The sequence below is a fragment of the Nomascus leucogenys genome, chromosome 24, assembly GCF_006542625.1.
Source record: "Nomascus leucogenys isolate Asia chromosome 24, Asia_NLE_v1, whole genome shotgun sequence".
NCBI classification, from domain to species: domain Eukaryota; kingdom Metazoa; phylum Chordata; class Mammalia; order Primates; family Hylobatidae; genus Nomascus; species Nomascus leucogenys.
Window position 1 is genome coordinate 1,310,430 of NC_044404.1, and position 15,272 is coordinate 1,325,701.

Genomic DNA, 15,272 nt, shown 5'->3' on the forward strand with positions numbered 1-15,272 from the left:
GTAAATGGATTGGTATATATTAGGGCATTATTTGATATCTGTTTTGGTATACTTACTGCAAAAATAAACATATTGTTTTCCAGAAAACAACATTACATAGTTGTAAACATTTGCCTAAATCAGCAATAAACATAACAATTGCAATTGTTCTGAAAGTGTTTCTCAGAGTATTCTGATTGACATGAAAATATAGGGGGCATTTAAGCCATTTATTACGTGTACTTGCTAATTGATTGCTACTTAAGTTAGCACTACATTGCGAATATTTGTTGAGATAAGTTATTTACTTACTTAGAAACCTGTCTATTGACAGTTATGTTTGCTGTCTCATAGGGACCAACACTTGTACAGCAGTGATCCATTGTATGTTCCAGATGACAGGGTTTTGGTTACTGAGACTCAGGTTATTCGGGAAACCCTATGGTAAGATGTATTCATTTAATTAACAGTCTTTATGAGACTTGATTACTGAGAAGCAAAAACTTTTATTAAAGGAAACTTTTCAAGCATTTTCACATGCAGACTAGAAACGGTCCATTAGGTGTAAAGTTCAGACCAGATTTGACTGTGGAGATTGAGAGAGTTTGATATAATTACTTCATTTTCATTTTAGATAATTTAGCATATGATTTACTTAGATTAGTCCATCTCTTCTTTAACACTGGAGTTTAAAGCAACATTTGCTACTGACTTTTTTTTTTTTTTGAGACAGAATCTCACTCTGTTGCCCAGGCTGGAGTGCAGTGGCTCTATCTCAGCTCACTGCAAGCTCCACCTCCCGGGTTCACGCCATTCTCCTGCCGCAGCCTCCAGAGTAGCTGAGACTACAGGAACCCGCCACCACGCCCAGCTGATTTTTACTTTTTTAGTGGAGATGGGGTTTCACTGTGTTAGCCAAGATGGTCTAGATCTCCTGACCTCATGATCCACCCGCCTTGGCCTCCCAAAATGCTGGGATTACAGGCGTGAGCCACCGCGCCAGCAGCTAGTGACTATTCTTAATAGGCGGAGTATATCAATGAGGGCCTGTGCCCGTACCTGGAAGCCAGGAATCTGATGCGGCACATGGTGCTGTTACTACTGAAATTCCGAGTCCTGGTGCTCTCACCATAAAGTATGATATTGACATGCTCGCATTCTTAGAAATAGGAAGATCTCTTTGGGTCGTCAAGTATATGGGGGAGATGCTTTGACAACATGTTTTGGACTTCTAAGATGATGTTGAAATATCTTGAGTCTTAGGGTAATCAGATGAAAAGACTGATTCTTCCATTTTCTTAGTATCTGACCTTTTTGCCCCCTAATTCTGAATATTTAATAAAAATTTCCTGAGGTGGGGCATGGTGGCTCACACCTGTAATCCCAGCACTGTGGGAGGCCAAGGCGGGTGGATCACTTGAGCTCGGGAGTTCGAGACCAGCCTGGGCAACATGGTGAAACCCCATCTCTACAAAAAATGCAAAAATTAGCCAGGCATGGTGACATGCACCTGTAGTCCCAGCTACTGGAGAGGCTGAGGCTGCAGAATCACTTGAACCCAGGAGGGTTGTAGCTCCAGTGAGCTGTGATCATGCTGCTGCACTCCAGCCTAGGTGGGTGACAAAGTGAGTCCCTGTCAAAAAAAAAAAAATGTCCTGGGCATACTGTCGTGAATATTTTTCTAGACTTAAAGTACACTCGTCTTTTTTTTTTTTTTTTTTTTTTATCTCATTTCAGGTTACTTTCAGGAGTGAAAAAGCTCTTTATATTTCAGTTGATAGATGGGAAGGTAACTGTGAGAAACAATATTATAGTAACTCATTTAACACATGTAAGTTATTTGTATTTATGGTAATTTAAGAAATAGGATTTATGTAAACTGTGGTAATATAATTTTAGAACATTTTACAATATTAGAATTACTGTTGAACTCGTTCTTGCTTCCTCACATGCAAAAAAAAAGCTAACTTAAAAATATTTAATATCCAAAAAGAAAAATTGAGTTGTGCATCTTTACAGTAGTTGGAGAATTCCTTAATATTGTTTGGGACATTTAATTTCAATTTGCATTTTCTGCTTTTTATTTGTCATTCTGTATTGTGAAAGTTATATGCTGTAATTTTTTTGCTTTAAGTACATTTACCTTATGTATGTTTTTTAAAAATATAAGCCATAATTCTCTACTCTATTGAAATTATTGTTCACTCTTTTTCCTTTGTGTATAAAACTATAAATATTAATCATTTTATTACTTTGTCTTCTCCTAAACATACTGTTTAAAACAACTGCAAAATAAATATTTTACAGTGAGAGGGAAATGAATTTGAATGTTTACAGAAGACCACCTTTGAATAATTGCAGTTTGCTTCTGTTGTAGAGCTGTTTACGATCTGTGCTGGAACAAATAGCAGCATATGGCCAGGTTGTGTTTCGACTCCAGGAGTTCATTGATGAAGTCATGGGACACAGTTCCGAGAGCATGCTGCCTGGAAGTGGGTCTGTTCCTAAGAAGTCAACTGAAGCTCCCTTTAGAACTTACCAGGCTTTCATGTGGGCCCTGTACAAATATTTCATTAGTTTCAAAGAGGAACTTGCAGAAATTGAGAAGTGCATCATCAATAATGGTATTAAATGTTCTTTGTCTTTACTTATACTACACATAACTCATAATTTGAATGCCATTTCGATTTTTCATTATATAAGATTTGAAAGTTGCCTGGCAAATAAGTAGTTCTCGTGAATGCTTCATTTTTAAAATTATTTTAAATTTGTATTTTTAAGCCATTCATATCTCTCAAAATCAAAAAATTACAGAGGATTTAGAATGAAAAATATAAATTATTCTTCCTGCACCAGTACCCCAGCCAGTCAGTTCTCCTCTCCAGAGACAGCCAAGTCCTCGGCTTCTTATGCATCCTTCCAGAAAGAGTTTCAACATACACAAGCGGTGCATATACATATACGCATACCTAGCAGTCGTTACACTGCTCTCTTCAAATTTTTCTAATTTAAATTTTGAGGATAATATCATACATATGTGAAGAGCTTCTGTTTTCCTTTTTACAAATTGAGTGTTTCATCATATGGTTGTATCATAGCCCAGTCCCCTTAATGGATTTAGATTGTTCCCAGGCTTTTGCTATTGCCAGTAGTGCTGCAGTGATAATCACTTCTACATATCCATAATCGTACACAGGCAGTGAGTTATCTGTAGGGTAGGTTCTTTTTTTTTTTTTTTGTGAGACAGAGTCTCGCTCTCACCTAGGCTGGAGTGCAGTGGCGCGATCTCTGCTCACTGCAAGCTCCGCCTCCTGGGTTCAAGTGATTTTCCTGCCTCAGCCTCCCGAGTAACTGGTTACAGGCACCTGCCACCATCCCCAGCTAATTTTTGTATTCTCAGTAGAGACAGGCTTTCACTATGTTGACCAGGCTGGCCTCTAACTCCTGGTCTCAGGTGATCTGCCCACCTTGGCCTCCCAAAATGCTGGGATTACAGGCATAAGCTAGGATTATACTGCATCCGACCATGTGGGGTAGGTTCTTATAAATGGAATTGCTGGGTCATGTGTGATTTTCCTAAGTTTTGCCACTTTATGGGGGGGTATAGGTAAATACATTTTTACTCTTGTGAGCCATGTAGATGAATACCTGTTTCCTCACACTCTTGCCATCTGTGTGTTATCAGACGTTTTGGTCTTCACCAGTATGACAGCTGTAAAATGGTAACCCATGTAGCTTTTTTCCCCTTAAATTTCGTTTTGAACTACCACAAAAAATAGTACAGAGAGGCCCTGTGTTCCCATGACCTTGCTTCCCCCAGTGGCAAAACCTTACGTACTGACAGTACATGGTCAAAACTGGGAAACTGACATTGACACAGCACGTTAGCCAAACTGCAGACCTGACACGGTTTCACCAGTGTCGCAGGAACTTGCATTGAACAGGGGTGGGTGTGGTATCTTCATGTATAGTTCCGGTCCTTTTTATCACATGTCTAGCTCCACATAGGCACTTCCATGTCCAGGTCACAGCTGTGCCATTGCCTCGCAGGAGCTTGCTTGTGCAGCCCTTTGTAGGCACAGCCTCCCTCACCCCTCACTGTAACATTAGCCCATTGGGAGGTGTTTTGTTTTACCTAGTGTAATTTTAATTTGCATTCTTTTATTATAAGTAAGGCCAACTGACTTTCTGTATGTTTTAGAATCACTCATCATTCCTTTTTTATGAACTGTCAGTTCCTTTATACATTATTTTTCTGCTGAGTTGTCTTTTTCTCCGTGACTTGCAGGAGTTCTTCCTTAGGGAAATTAGGTCCTTGTGGTGTGAGATTAAAATCCACCGTTCTCCATTTTGCCCTGCCTGTCCATAAGCCTGATGATTTGCCAGCATTTATGTCACATTTTAGATGCATGTATTTTTCCTTGCTGTTGAGTTTGATTTATTGATATTTGCAGATACTACAATAACTCTTGCAATAGTGGTGGACAAGTTGGCACCTCGATTGGCTCAGCTCAAGGTTCTGCACAAAGTGTTTAGTACTGGAGTAGCGGAAGTCCCACCTGATACTCGAAATGTCGTCCGGGCCTCTCACCTGCTCAACACCCTGTATAAGGCCATTCTTGAATATGACAATGTTGGAGAAGCCTCTGAGCAAACTGTATGTGAGACTCACAGCAGAGGGGTGGTAGACAGCTGATCGAGGTTCCTTGTTAAATGATACTTGAAGGGTGACTCCTCAGACAGTTCAGAGTTTTCAAATTAGCTTCCAAATTTGAGGCTGTAGGAAACTGGCTTTTCAGCTCTAATTGCCAAGATCCTCAGAAGGATGAGGCAAGGACAAGGCAAGCTGTGAGAAGTACCTACCCGATGTGTATAGATATTTACAATAATGCTTTCTTACATAAACACTAACATGTAACTAACATGACATGAGATAGCTGAAGTAGACACATCCACAGAAACAAAGTGGAATGCTGGTTACCAAGGGCTGGGGAATGGGGAGCTGTTGTTTAGTGGGTACAGAGTTTCAGTTTTATAACATGAAAAAGTTCTGGAGATTTGTCACAACGATATGAATGTACTTAAAATCTCTGAACTTAAAAATGGGGAGGGTCAGGCACAGTGGCTCATGCCTGTAATCCCGACACTTTGGGAGGCCAAGGCGGGAGGATTGATTGAGCCCAGGAGTTTGAGACTTGCCTGGGCAACATAGTAAGACTCTGTCTTTAAAAAATAAGTTAAATTAAAATTTTTAAAAATATACAGTTAAGATGATAAATTTTATGTTACATATTTTATATTGTATTTAAAAAAATACAAATCTAGGCCAGGCATAGTGGCTCATGCCTGTAGTCCCAGCTACATATGAGTCTGAGGTGAGAGGGTCACTTGAGCCCAGGAATTTGAGACCAGCCTGGGCAACATACTGAGACCCTGTCTCTACAAAATATTTTTAAAGTAGCCAGGTGTGCTGACACCAGGAATTCGAGACCAGCCTGGCCAACATGGTGAAATCCCATGTCTACTAAAAATACAAACATTAGCCTAGCATGGTGGCGAACACCTGTAGTCCCAGCTACTCAGGAGGCTGAGGCAGGAGAATCGCTTGAACCCGGGAGGATGCAGTGAACCGAGATCACTACACTCCAGCCTGGGCAATAGAGCGAGACTCTGTCTCAAAAAAAGTAGCCATCTCTGGAGGCACATGCCTATGGTCCCAGGTACTCGAGAGGCTAAGGCAGGAAGATTGCTTGAGTGTGGAAGGTCAAGGCTGCAATGAGTCATGTTTGCGCCACTGCACTCCAGCTTGGGTAACAGAGCAAGACCCCGTCTCAAACAATATATACATATAAAAATCTAACTAGAGGCTGTAATTTAGAATGCTACAGTCTTATTGGAGTATGTACATTAGGTATATTTTCTAGTTTGTTGGTATAACTTTTTTTCACACCAATTTAATACCATATTTCTTTTTTTTTTTTTTTTTTTTTTTTGAGATGTAGTCTTGCTTTGTTGCCAGCCTGGAGTGCAGTCGCACAATCTCGGCTCACTGCAACCTCCACCTCCCAGGTTCAAGCGATTCTCCTGCCTCAGCCTCCCGAGTAGCTGAGACTACAGGTGCACTCTGCCACACCCAGCTAATTTTTTGTGTTTTTTTGTATTTTAGTAGAGATGGGGGTTTCACCATGTTGCCCAGGCTGGTCTTGAACTCCTGAGCTCAGGCAATCCACCTGCCTCGGCCCCCCGAAGTACTGGGACTACAAGCATGAGCCACGCGCCCAGCCAATATTGCATTTCAGTATAAAGGAGATTGATTTTCTCTCACCACTGCCATTTTTGTTCTCTGAGAACTAGTGGAATGAAGTAATTTCCTTGTTCTTTCCTTCTTTTTTTTTTTTTTTTTTTTTTTTTGGAGACAGTCTCGTCTCGCTCAGTCGCCCAGGCTGGAGTCCAGTGGTGCAATCTCGGCTCACTGCAACCTCCATCTCCTGCATTCAAGCGATTCTTCTGCCTCAGCCCCCTGAGTAGCTGGGACTACAGGCGCACATCACCATGCCTGGCTAATTTTTTGGGGGTTTTTTGTTTTTTGTTTGAGATGGAGTCTCGCCCTGTCGCCCAGGCTGGAGTACAATGTCGCGATCTTGGCTTACTGCAACCTCCGTCTCCTGGGTTCAAACTATTCTCCTGCCTCAGCCTCCTGAGTAGCTGGGATTACAGGTGCCTGCCACCATGCCCATCTAATTTTTGTATTTTTAATAGAGATGGGGTTTCACCATGTTGGCCAGGCTGGTCTTGAACTCCTGACCCCCCTGATCCGCCCACCTTGGCCTCCCAAAGTGCTGGGATTACAGGCATGAGCCACCACACCCAGCTGTATTTTTTTTTTTAATAGAGACGGGGTTTTACCATATTGGCCAGGCTGGTCTCAAACTCCTGACCTTGTGATCTGCCCGCCTCAGCCTCCCAAAGTGCTGGGATTACAAGCGTGAGCCACCATGCCCAGCCAATTTCCTCATTCTTAATGGATGCTTTGCTAGTAATAGGATTTAGATAGGGAAACCTTGTTCGCTTGCCTGGGCTGTCTCAGGATTCACCTGCTGCCTCTGTGTCACTTTCACTCTCAAGTTTCCCAGTCTGGACTACAAACAATATGATCATCCCATATTTAGGTGAGTTTTTCTTTTTTCTTTTTTTTTTTGTTTTGAGACAGTGTCACTCTGTCGCCAGGCTGGAGTGTAGTGGCGCGATCTTGGCTCATTGCAACCTCCACCTGCCAAATTCAAGCAATTCTCCTCCCTCAGCCTCCCAAGTAGCCAGGACTACAGGTGTGCATCACCATGCCCAGCTAATTTTTGTATTTTTAGTAGAGAGGGGGTTCACCATGTTGGCCAGGATGGTCTCGATCTCTTACCTCAGGTGATCCGCCCACCTCGGCCTCCCAAAGTGCTGGGATCACAGGCGTGAGCCACCGCACCCAGCATTTAGGTGAGTTTTTCAAAAGGATTTTATAGTGTATGTTTTTGGATTTTTAATTTCTTTGTGCCCCAAAAAACATAGAAATCTGATCACTTTTTTAAAGGCATTTCAGAAATGTTTAAACCTCCTTTTATCCTAGTGACCAGGGAGCCCTGAGAGCTGACTGTGCACACTCTCTGCCTCAGGTCTCCCTCCTGTTCTCTCTCTGGGTGGAAACGGTGCGGCCTTACCTGCAGACGGTGGACGAGTGGATTGTGCATGGGCACCTGTGGGATGGCGCCAGGGAGTTCATCATCCAGAGGTGAGCTGCAGCAGAGCACAAGGTCACTGGGGGCTGGCATCACCACTTTCCTCCCCATGAAAATCAAATGCTTTCGTTAGTTTCAAACAGTACTGAGAAAGCACAGTTCACATCACAGAACTTGTCGTCATCATAGGCAAGTTCTATTTCATTTTTACGGAAGGCATCAGTAATACCAGCTGATTAGAAATATCTTTGTCCAAGTTTTGTCAGTCCACAACTTTTCTTAAGCAAATTATATTTTTGGATGATAGTATATTTATGGCTAGCTAGTACACACTGCTTCCCATAAAATGAGTTTAGATGATATCAGATGGTTTCAGCTATTTCCATTGTAAATTACCAGTAAAGAAATACAGAAATATTACAGAGTATACCTCTAATATATTTATTTCTCTGAATTATCTACTGATTTCTTTTATCTTAGTATAATATTTAACAAAACAAGGAAAATCTTAATCCATTTATGACAATTTCCCCTCAGTTAATTGATTTTTCTGAACAGAATCGTATAAACAATGTAGAGCTATTTGTACTCTTTTAATCCAATTTTAAAGTATGCAGTATATTTAGATACATGGTTTCTATTGATAGCTATCCATTGAACTCATCAGGAAGGATAACTTTAAGTCTTTAGTGTTCTGGAAGGGTAGCAGTATGTATGCAATGATCCATTGAACTCATCAGGAAGGATAACTTTAAGTCTTTAGTGTTCTGGAAGGGTAGCAGTATGTATGCGATGCTCACATGAGTGAACTGACCCTTCCTTTAACTCAGTCTCATGTCTGTCACTGTGTTCTGATTCATCAACCTCACATGAGAATTTTTGTGAAAAATGGGACTCTGACTGTTGTTCTAGGGTGATGATTGACCATCATTTTATTGTTAAAAGTAGTCCAGTTAAGAATCTTTGTAGAGGCCGGGTGCGGTGGCTCACACCTGTAATCCCAGCACTTTGGGAGGCTGAGGCGGTTCGAGACCAGCCTCAACATGGAGAAACCCCGTCTCTACTAAAAGCACAAAATTAGCCGGGCGTAGTGGTGCGTGCCTGTAATCTCAGCTACTCGGGAGGCTGAGGCTGGAGAATTGTTTGAACCCGGGAGGTGGAGGTTGCGGTGAGTCAAGATCGCACCATTGCACTCCAGCCTGGGCAACAAGAGCGAAACTCCATCTCAAAAATAAATAAATAAAAAAGAATCTTTGTAGGGAAAATGATAGAGAAGTCTGCAGATTAGTTTCACAGGAGATGGTAAATGGATAAACTTTTATTCTTCTTCTAAAGAGGACCAAATTAGTCATATTTTAAATAATTCCAATTCAGGAAACTATTTCTACTTAAATTTTACTTAGACTATTCAAAGTATTTATTCACTTTTCTCTTTAAACTGAGATGAGATTAAAACTGCCCCATTTTGCCTAAAGATTGCTTCAGTTTACTAATAATTAATATTATGTTTTATAATGTCTGAACAACAAACTAGAACAAGTATGCTGTTTTTAAGAAAGAAATAAGAGTTTAAAATTCATTTGAATCTCTTTAGAAACAAAAATGTTCCAGTTAATCACAGAGACTTCTGGTATGCAACTTACACGTTATATAGCGTATCAGAAAAGACAGAAAATGAAGAAAAAATGAGTGACAACGCTAGTGCGAGTTCCGGCAGTGACCAGGGGCCCTCCAGCAGGCAGCACACCATGGTGTCCTTCCTCAAACCTGTCCTGAAGCAGATCATAATGGCTGGCAAGTCGATGCAGCTGCTGAAGAACCTGCAGTGTGCGGAGAGCACCACCTGCCAGGCAGGAGCCAGAGGTACCTGTTCCATCTTCCTGTGTCTCCGTTGGTGTTGGGACACCTGACCTTACTCGCTCTTGTCATCCTGATACCTAATTATTTTGTAGTTTGCAAGTCATCAAACCCCCTTATTTCGGTGGTAATTACCATCGTGGTTGAATTAGTAACCATGCTGCTCTTGATTTTTTAAAAGATTGTCTTCATTGAAAACTTTTAGTGCTGTGTTTGAAAAGGCAGTGACAATAAGTTCCACATGCATTTTCCTCACTCCGGATTCCTTAGGACTGGAACTTTAAAAAGTAATTCCCTGCCACTTCTTTTCTTTTATTATTTTTATAAATTGACATAATAATTGTACATATTCATGGGGTACATAGTGATGTTTTGGTACATATATAGTGATCAGATCAGGATAATTAGCACTTCCATCATCTCAAACATTTACTACTTCTTTATGTTGGGGACATTCAGTATCCTCTTTGCTATGTGCAACTCTATAATACATTATTAACTATAGTCATCCCATAGTGATACAGAGCACTAGAACTTATTCCTTCCAGCTAGCTGTTTGTATCCTTTAACAAATATCTTCCTCTTTCTCCCTTCCCCCTACAGAATCCAGCATCTGGTATCCTGTTCTACTTTTTACTAATACGAGATCAACATTTTTTAGCTACCACATGAGTGAGAACATGCAGTGTTTAACTTTCTGTTCTGGCTTATTTCACTTAACATAATGTCCACCATTTCCATCAGTGTTGCTGCAAACAACAGGATTCATTCTTTTTTATCTTCGCGATATATATATATATCACAATTTTTTTACCCATTCATCAGTTGTTGGGCACCTAGGTTGATTGCATGTCTTGGCTGTGTGAATAATGCTGCAGTAAACATGGGGGTACAGATGTCTCTTTGATAATCCTGATTTCCTTTCCTTTGTATAAATGCCTACCAGTGGGATTGCTATATCATATAGTAGTTCTATTTGTAGTTTTTTGAGGAACCTCCAAACTGTTCTCCATAGTGTCTGTACTAGTTTATATTCCCACCAACATTGTGTAAGAGTTTCCTTTTCTCCACATCCTCACCAGCATTTGTTATTTTTTGTCTTCGTGATAAATAGCCATCCTGACTAGGGTGAAATGATACCTCATTGTGGTTTTGATTTGCATTTTCCCTAATAATTAGTGATGCTGAGCATTTTTTCATCTATTTCTTGGCCATTTGTATTACTTTGGAGAAATGTCTGTTCAGATCATTTGCCTTTTTTTTTTTTCTGAGACAGGGTTTTACTCCCATCACCCAGGCTGGAGTGCAGTGGTGCAATCTGGGCTCACTGCAAGCTCTGCCTCCCTGGCTCAAGTGATTCTCCTGCTTCAGCCTCCTGAGTAGCTGGGATTATAGGCACCTGCCACCACACCCAGCTAATTTTTTGTGTTTTTAGTAGAGACGGGGTTTCACCACATTGGCCAGACTGATCTCGAACTCCTGACCTCAGGTGATCTGCCTGCCTTGGCCTCCCAAAGTGCTGGGATTACAGGCGTGAGCCACCATGCCTGGCCTCATTCATTGAATTCTTTCACTGTAAAATTTGTCTGTGTGTTAAACATCTGTTTCTGTTGAATTTCTCATTCAAATCATTCTTTTCCTGATTTTGTTGAATGTTTATTTGTACTCTCTTGTATCTCACCGCGTTTCCTTAAGATTTTAATTCTGAATTATTTTTCTGGCATTTCCTATATCATTGTAGTCTCTTACTAGAGAATTATTGGTTTTCTTGGGAGGTGTCATGTTTCTTTGCTTTTTCATGTTTGATGTATTTCTACATTGATTTCTACACATCTGGTGGGAAAGTCACCTTTTCCAATTTTATAGAGTACGTTTTGTAAGGAGTTATTCATATGAGTGCGTCTTGGGGTGTGGGTTCAGTGGATGCATTGTCCTTGGTTCTGGACGAATGCAGTAGTATAGTCTCCATGTACTTTCTTCAGTTCTAATCCACTTTAGTGATGTTTGCAAGTGCCTCAGGGGCCTACACTAAGGGAGTTTGTGGCAACAGTCGCACAATTGGCTGGGCGTGGTGGCTCACACCTGTAATCCCAGCACTTTCTGTTTTGAGACAGAGTCTTGCTCTGTTACCCAGGCTGGAGTGCAGTGGCATGATCTCGGCTCACTGCAGACTCTGCCTCCTGGGTTCAAGTGATTCTCTTGCCTCAGCCTCTCGAGTAGATGGGATTACAGGCATGTGCCACCACGCCTGGCTAATTTTTGTATTTTTAGTAGAGATGGGGTTTTACCATGTTGGTCAGGCTGATCTCGAACTCCTAGCCTCAAGCAATCCACCCACCTCGGCCTCCGAAAGTGTTGGGATTGCAGGCGTGAGCCACCACTCCTGGCCAATCCCAGCACTTTCGGAAGCCAAGGCAGGTGGATTACTTGAGGCTGGAAGTTTGAGACCAGCCTGGCCAACATGGTGAAACCGTGTCTCTACCCAAAATATAAAAATTAGCTAGATGTGGTGGCACATGCCTATAATCCCAGCTGCTTGGGAGGCTGAGGCACAAGAATCACTGGAACCCGGAAGGCGGAGGTTGCAGTGAGCCAAGATTATACCACTGTACTCCAACCTGGGCAACAAAGCAAGACTCTGTCCGAAAACAGAAAACAAACAGTAGCACAGCTTTGCTGGGATGGGCCTGCTGGACTGTTTCTCAGATTAGGGGTACATGCATGTACACAGTGGTTTGGCCAAGATGGGGTCTGGCTCACGGGTTGGGACCACAGGCTGTTACTCTGGCCAGGAACATGAGCGTGTGGTTGCTTGGCCAGCCTATAGGCTTATCTGCCTGCCAGCAATGGCCCAAGGGGCTGTTTCTCAGGCCTGGGATGTGGGCACAAGACTGGTTTTCTGGCCAGGGGCTCCATGAAGACAGCCCACAGGGTCATTTCTTAAGCCTTGGACATGAGCGCAGGCTTCTCTGCTCGCCTGGGAGTATGTTTGCTGGGGGCGACCTATAAGGCTGTTTCTCAGGCCCAGGATGTGGGTACAAGGCTGCTTTGCTAGCCTGGGTGCATGTCTGCCTGCACAGTTCAAGGGGCTCTTTCTCAGTCCTGGGACATGGTCACATGGCTTGTTGGCAGCCCTAGGTATTTATCTGCCAGTGGCAGCCCATGAGGCTGCTTCTGAGGCCTAGCATGTGGGTGGAAGGCTGTTCGGCTGGCATGAGGGTGTGTTTACTGGGGGTGGTCTTCAAGGCTCTTTCTCAGGGCTGTTTGGCAGGCCCAGTATGCAGGACTGTGGCTGCTCAGCTGGCCTGTGACTCCCAGGCACTGCCTATGGGGCTTCTTCTCAAACCAAGGATGCAGCGCAAGGCTGCTCAAGAAGCCTAGGTACATGCCTGCCAGGGCAGACTCTGAAACTGTTTCTCAGACCCTGAATGCTGGCCCAGGGCCACTGGGTAGGCCACGGGCCTGTCTGCAAGGGGTTGGTGCTATGGGGCTGTTTCTCAGTTCCTGGGCACAGGTCTGTAACTGCTTCACCAGCCTGGAGGCATGTCTGTCAGCTGGCAGGAAGCTCAGGGGTCTGTTCCCACCCTCTAGAGATGGCGCAGCAATTTGGCCAGCTCAAAGATGGGTTTGGTCTATCGGGGCTGCCAGACTGTTCCTCTGGCTGGAAGTGCAGTGGCAGGGGCTGGTTTTCCTGCTGTGCAGGAACAGAATCACAGCCGATCCTGGGCCCAGGCTCCACAAAGCTGGGGCTGTGGTGTTCAGCCACCCCTGTGGCCTTGGTGGAATGAGGATGGAGCCCCAGTGGCTGGGGTGCAGGAGAGGTGCAGTGGCTACTGGCCCAGAGGAGGGCGTGCTCCAGAGGTGGCTCTGGTCTGAAGATGGTGCCATGCTGCAACAGCTTGGCTCAAAGTGGGGGGTGGGGAAGGCACACCTTGTGCCCCTAACCCGGGGCAAGGCAGCGGCGTGAATTCCCAGCAGCTCTCCAAACTGGGCTCAGAGCTCGTGGGAACTGTGGAATCCTCCTGTAGTAATGACTGTAGGTGTTTGTGGGGGCTGGTGGGTTTCTTCTGCTTACCCCTACCCAACAATAGGAAGTCCTTCTTGACTCCAGACCAGCCTGATCTGCAAAGGGAAGACAGGGCTGCAGAGGCTGGAAGCCTCCACACTGCCCTCCTGGGCCTCCAGTCACCAACACTTTGTCACACTCCCCCACTACACTCCAGCACTCGCCCTTCAACTCCAGTCAGATCTTTTTTTTTTTTGGAGACGGAGTCTTGCCCTGTCGCCCAGGCTGGAGTGCAGTGGCACGATCTTGGCGCACTGCAAACTCCACCTCCCGGGTTCTCTCCTGCCTCAGCCTCCCCAGCAGCTGGGACTACAGGTGCACGCCACCACACCTGGCTAATTTTTTTGTATTTTTAGTAGAGACGGGGTTTCACCATGCTAGCTGGGATGGTCTCGATCTCCTGACCTCATGATGCACCTGCCCTCGGCCTCCTAAAGTGTTGGGATTACAAGGCGTGAGCCACTGCCCCCAGCCTGTAGTCAGATCTTAACTTTTGATTCGTTGCTTTGGTCCTCCCTTGCCGTTGGGAGAGGAGCACCAGACGTCTCCAGGCAGCTGCCTTGCTGGCATCACTCTCTCTGGCATTATTTTATTTCATTTTATTTTATTTTATTTTATTTTTTTTTTTTTAGACCAAGTCTCACTCTGTTGCCCAGACTGGAGTGCAGTGGCATGATCTCGGCTCACTGGCAACCTCTGCCTCCCAGGTTCAAGTGATTTCTCGTGCCTCAGCTTCCCAAGTTGCTGGGACTACAGGCGTGAGCCACCACGCCCAGCTAATTTTTTGTATTTTTAGTAGAGATGGGGTTTCACCATGTTGGCCAAGCTGGTCTCGAACTCCTGACCTCAGGTGATCCACCTGCCTCTTCAAGTGCTGGGATTACAAGCGTGAGCCACCACACCCAGCCCTTCTGGCATTTCGTAATGCAATGCAGCGTTTAGCCCTTGAGGACCATGAACCATGGCTGATAAGAATTTCTTATGAGCAGTTCAGACTTGATCATAAATTTCAAGAAAATGATGCAATTTAATATATTCAAAGTTTTATCCTGTAATCCCAGCACTTTGAAAGGCTGAGGCAGGCAGATCACGAGGTCACGAGATCGAGACCATCCTGGTCAACATGGTAAAACCCCATCTCTATTAAAAATACAAAAATTAGCTGGGCATGGTGGCATGGGCCTGTAATTCCCTGCTACTCAGGAGGCCGAGGCAGGAGAATCGCTTGAACCAGGGAGTCAGAGATTGCAGTGAGCCGAGATCATGCCACTGCACTCCAGCCTGGCGACAGAGTGAGACTCTGTCTCAAAAAAAAAAAGTTTTATCAACTGACTAAAAAGGCTTGGAAGATAAAGATGTGACCTTATTTATACATCTCAATCATCTCAGTGTTATGTTAATTATATTATTGTATCTACTTGAAATAAGTAGATGCAGTACTTATTTTCACTTTGTGGAGTATTTCCTTCTTATGTAGTGAGCTTCCCAGGGCCACTGTCAGAAGTGTTTTTTCCAATGAGACTGCGACTCCTATCAGTGTTACCATAGTGTTATGCAGTATTGTAGTAACTTTCAAGTGTCCTGATTAGGATCTTACTCTTTTTTTTTTTTTTTTTTTTTTTTTTTTTTTTTTTTTTTTTTTTTCA

The 15,272-nt window shown here is 43.6% G+C and overlaps 1 protein-coding gene across 8 annotated transcripts in view; it reads left to right on the top strand.

Moving 5' to 3' along the window:
• The window catches only part of TUBGCP5 (tubulin gamma complex associated protein 5), a 49,046-nt gene that overhangs the window by 13,361 nt on the left and 20,413 nt on the right, over positions 1-15,272 (top strand). For all 8 annotated transcript variants that reach the window (XR_004028422.1, XM_030805323.1, XM_030805324.1 and 5 more), the window contains 6 exons: positions 334-423; positions 1,717-1,810; positions 2,357-2,603; positions 4,434-4,636; positions 7,641-7,756; positions 9,298-9,566. Coding sequence is in view for 7 of the 8 variants with exons in the window: in XM_030805323.1 (XP_030661183.1) it covers positions 334-423; positions 1,717-1,810; positions 2,357-2,603; positions 4,434-4,636; positions 7,641-7,756; positions 9,298-9,566 (1,019 nt within the window). In the remaining variant the exon portion in view is untranslated. The remainder of the gene's footprint in view (positions 1-333; positions 424-1,716; positions 1,811-2,356; positions 2,604-4,433; positions 4,637-7,640; positions 7,757-9,297; positions 9,567-15,272) is intronic.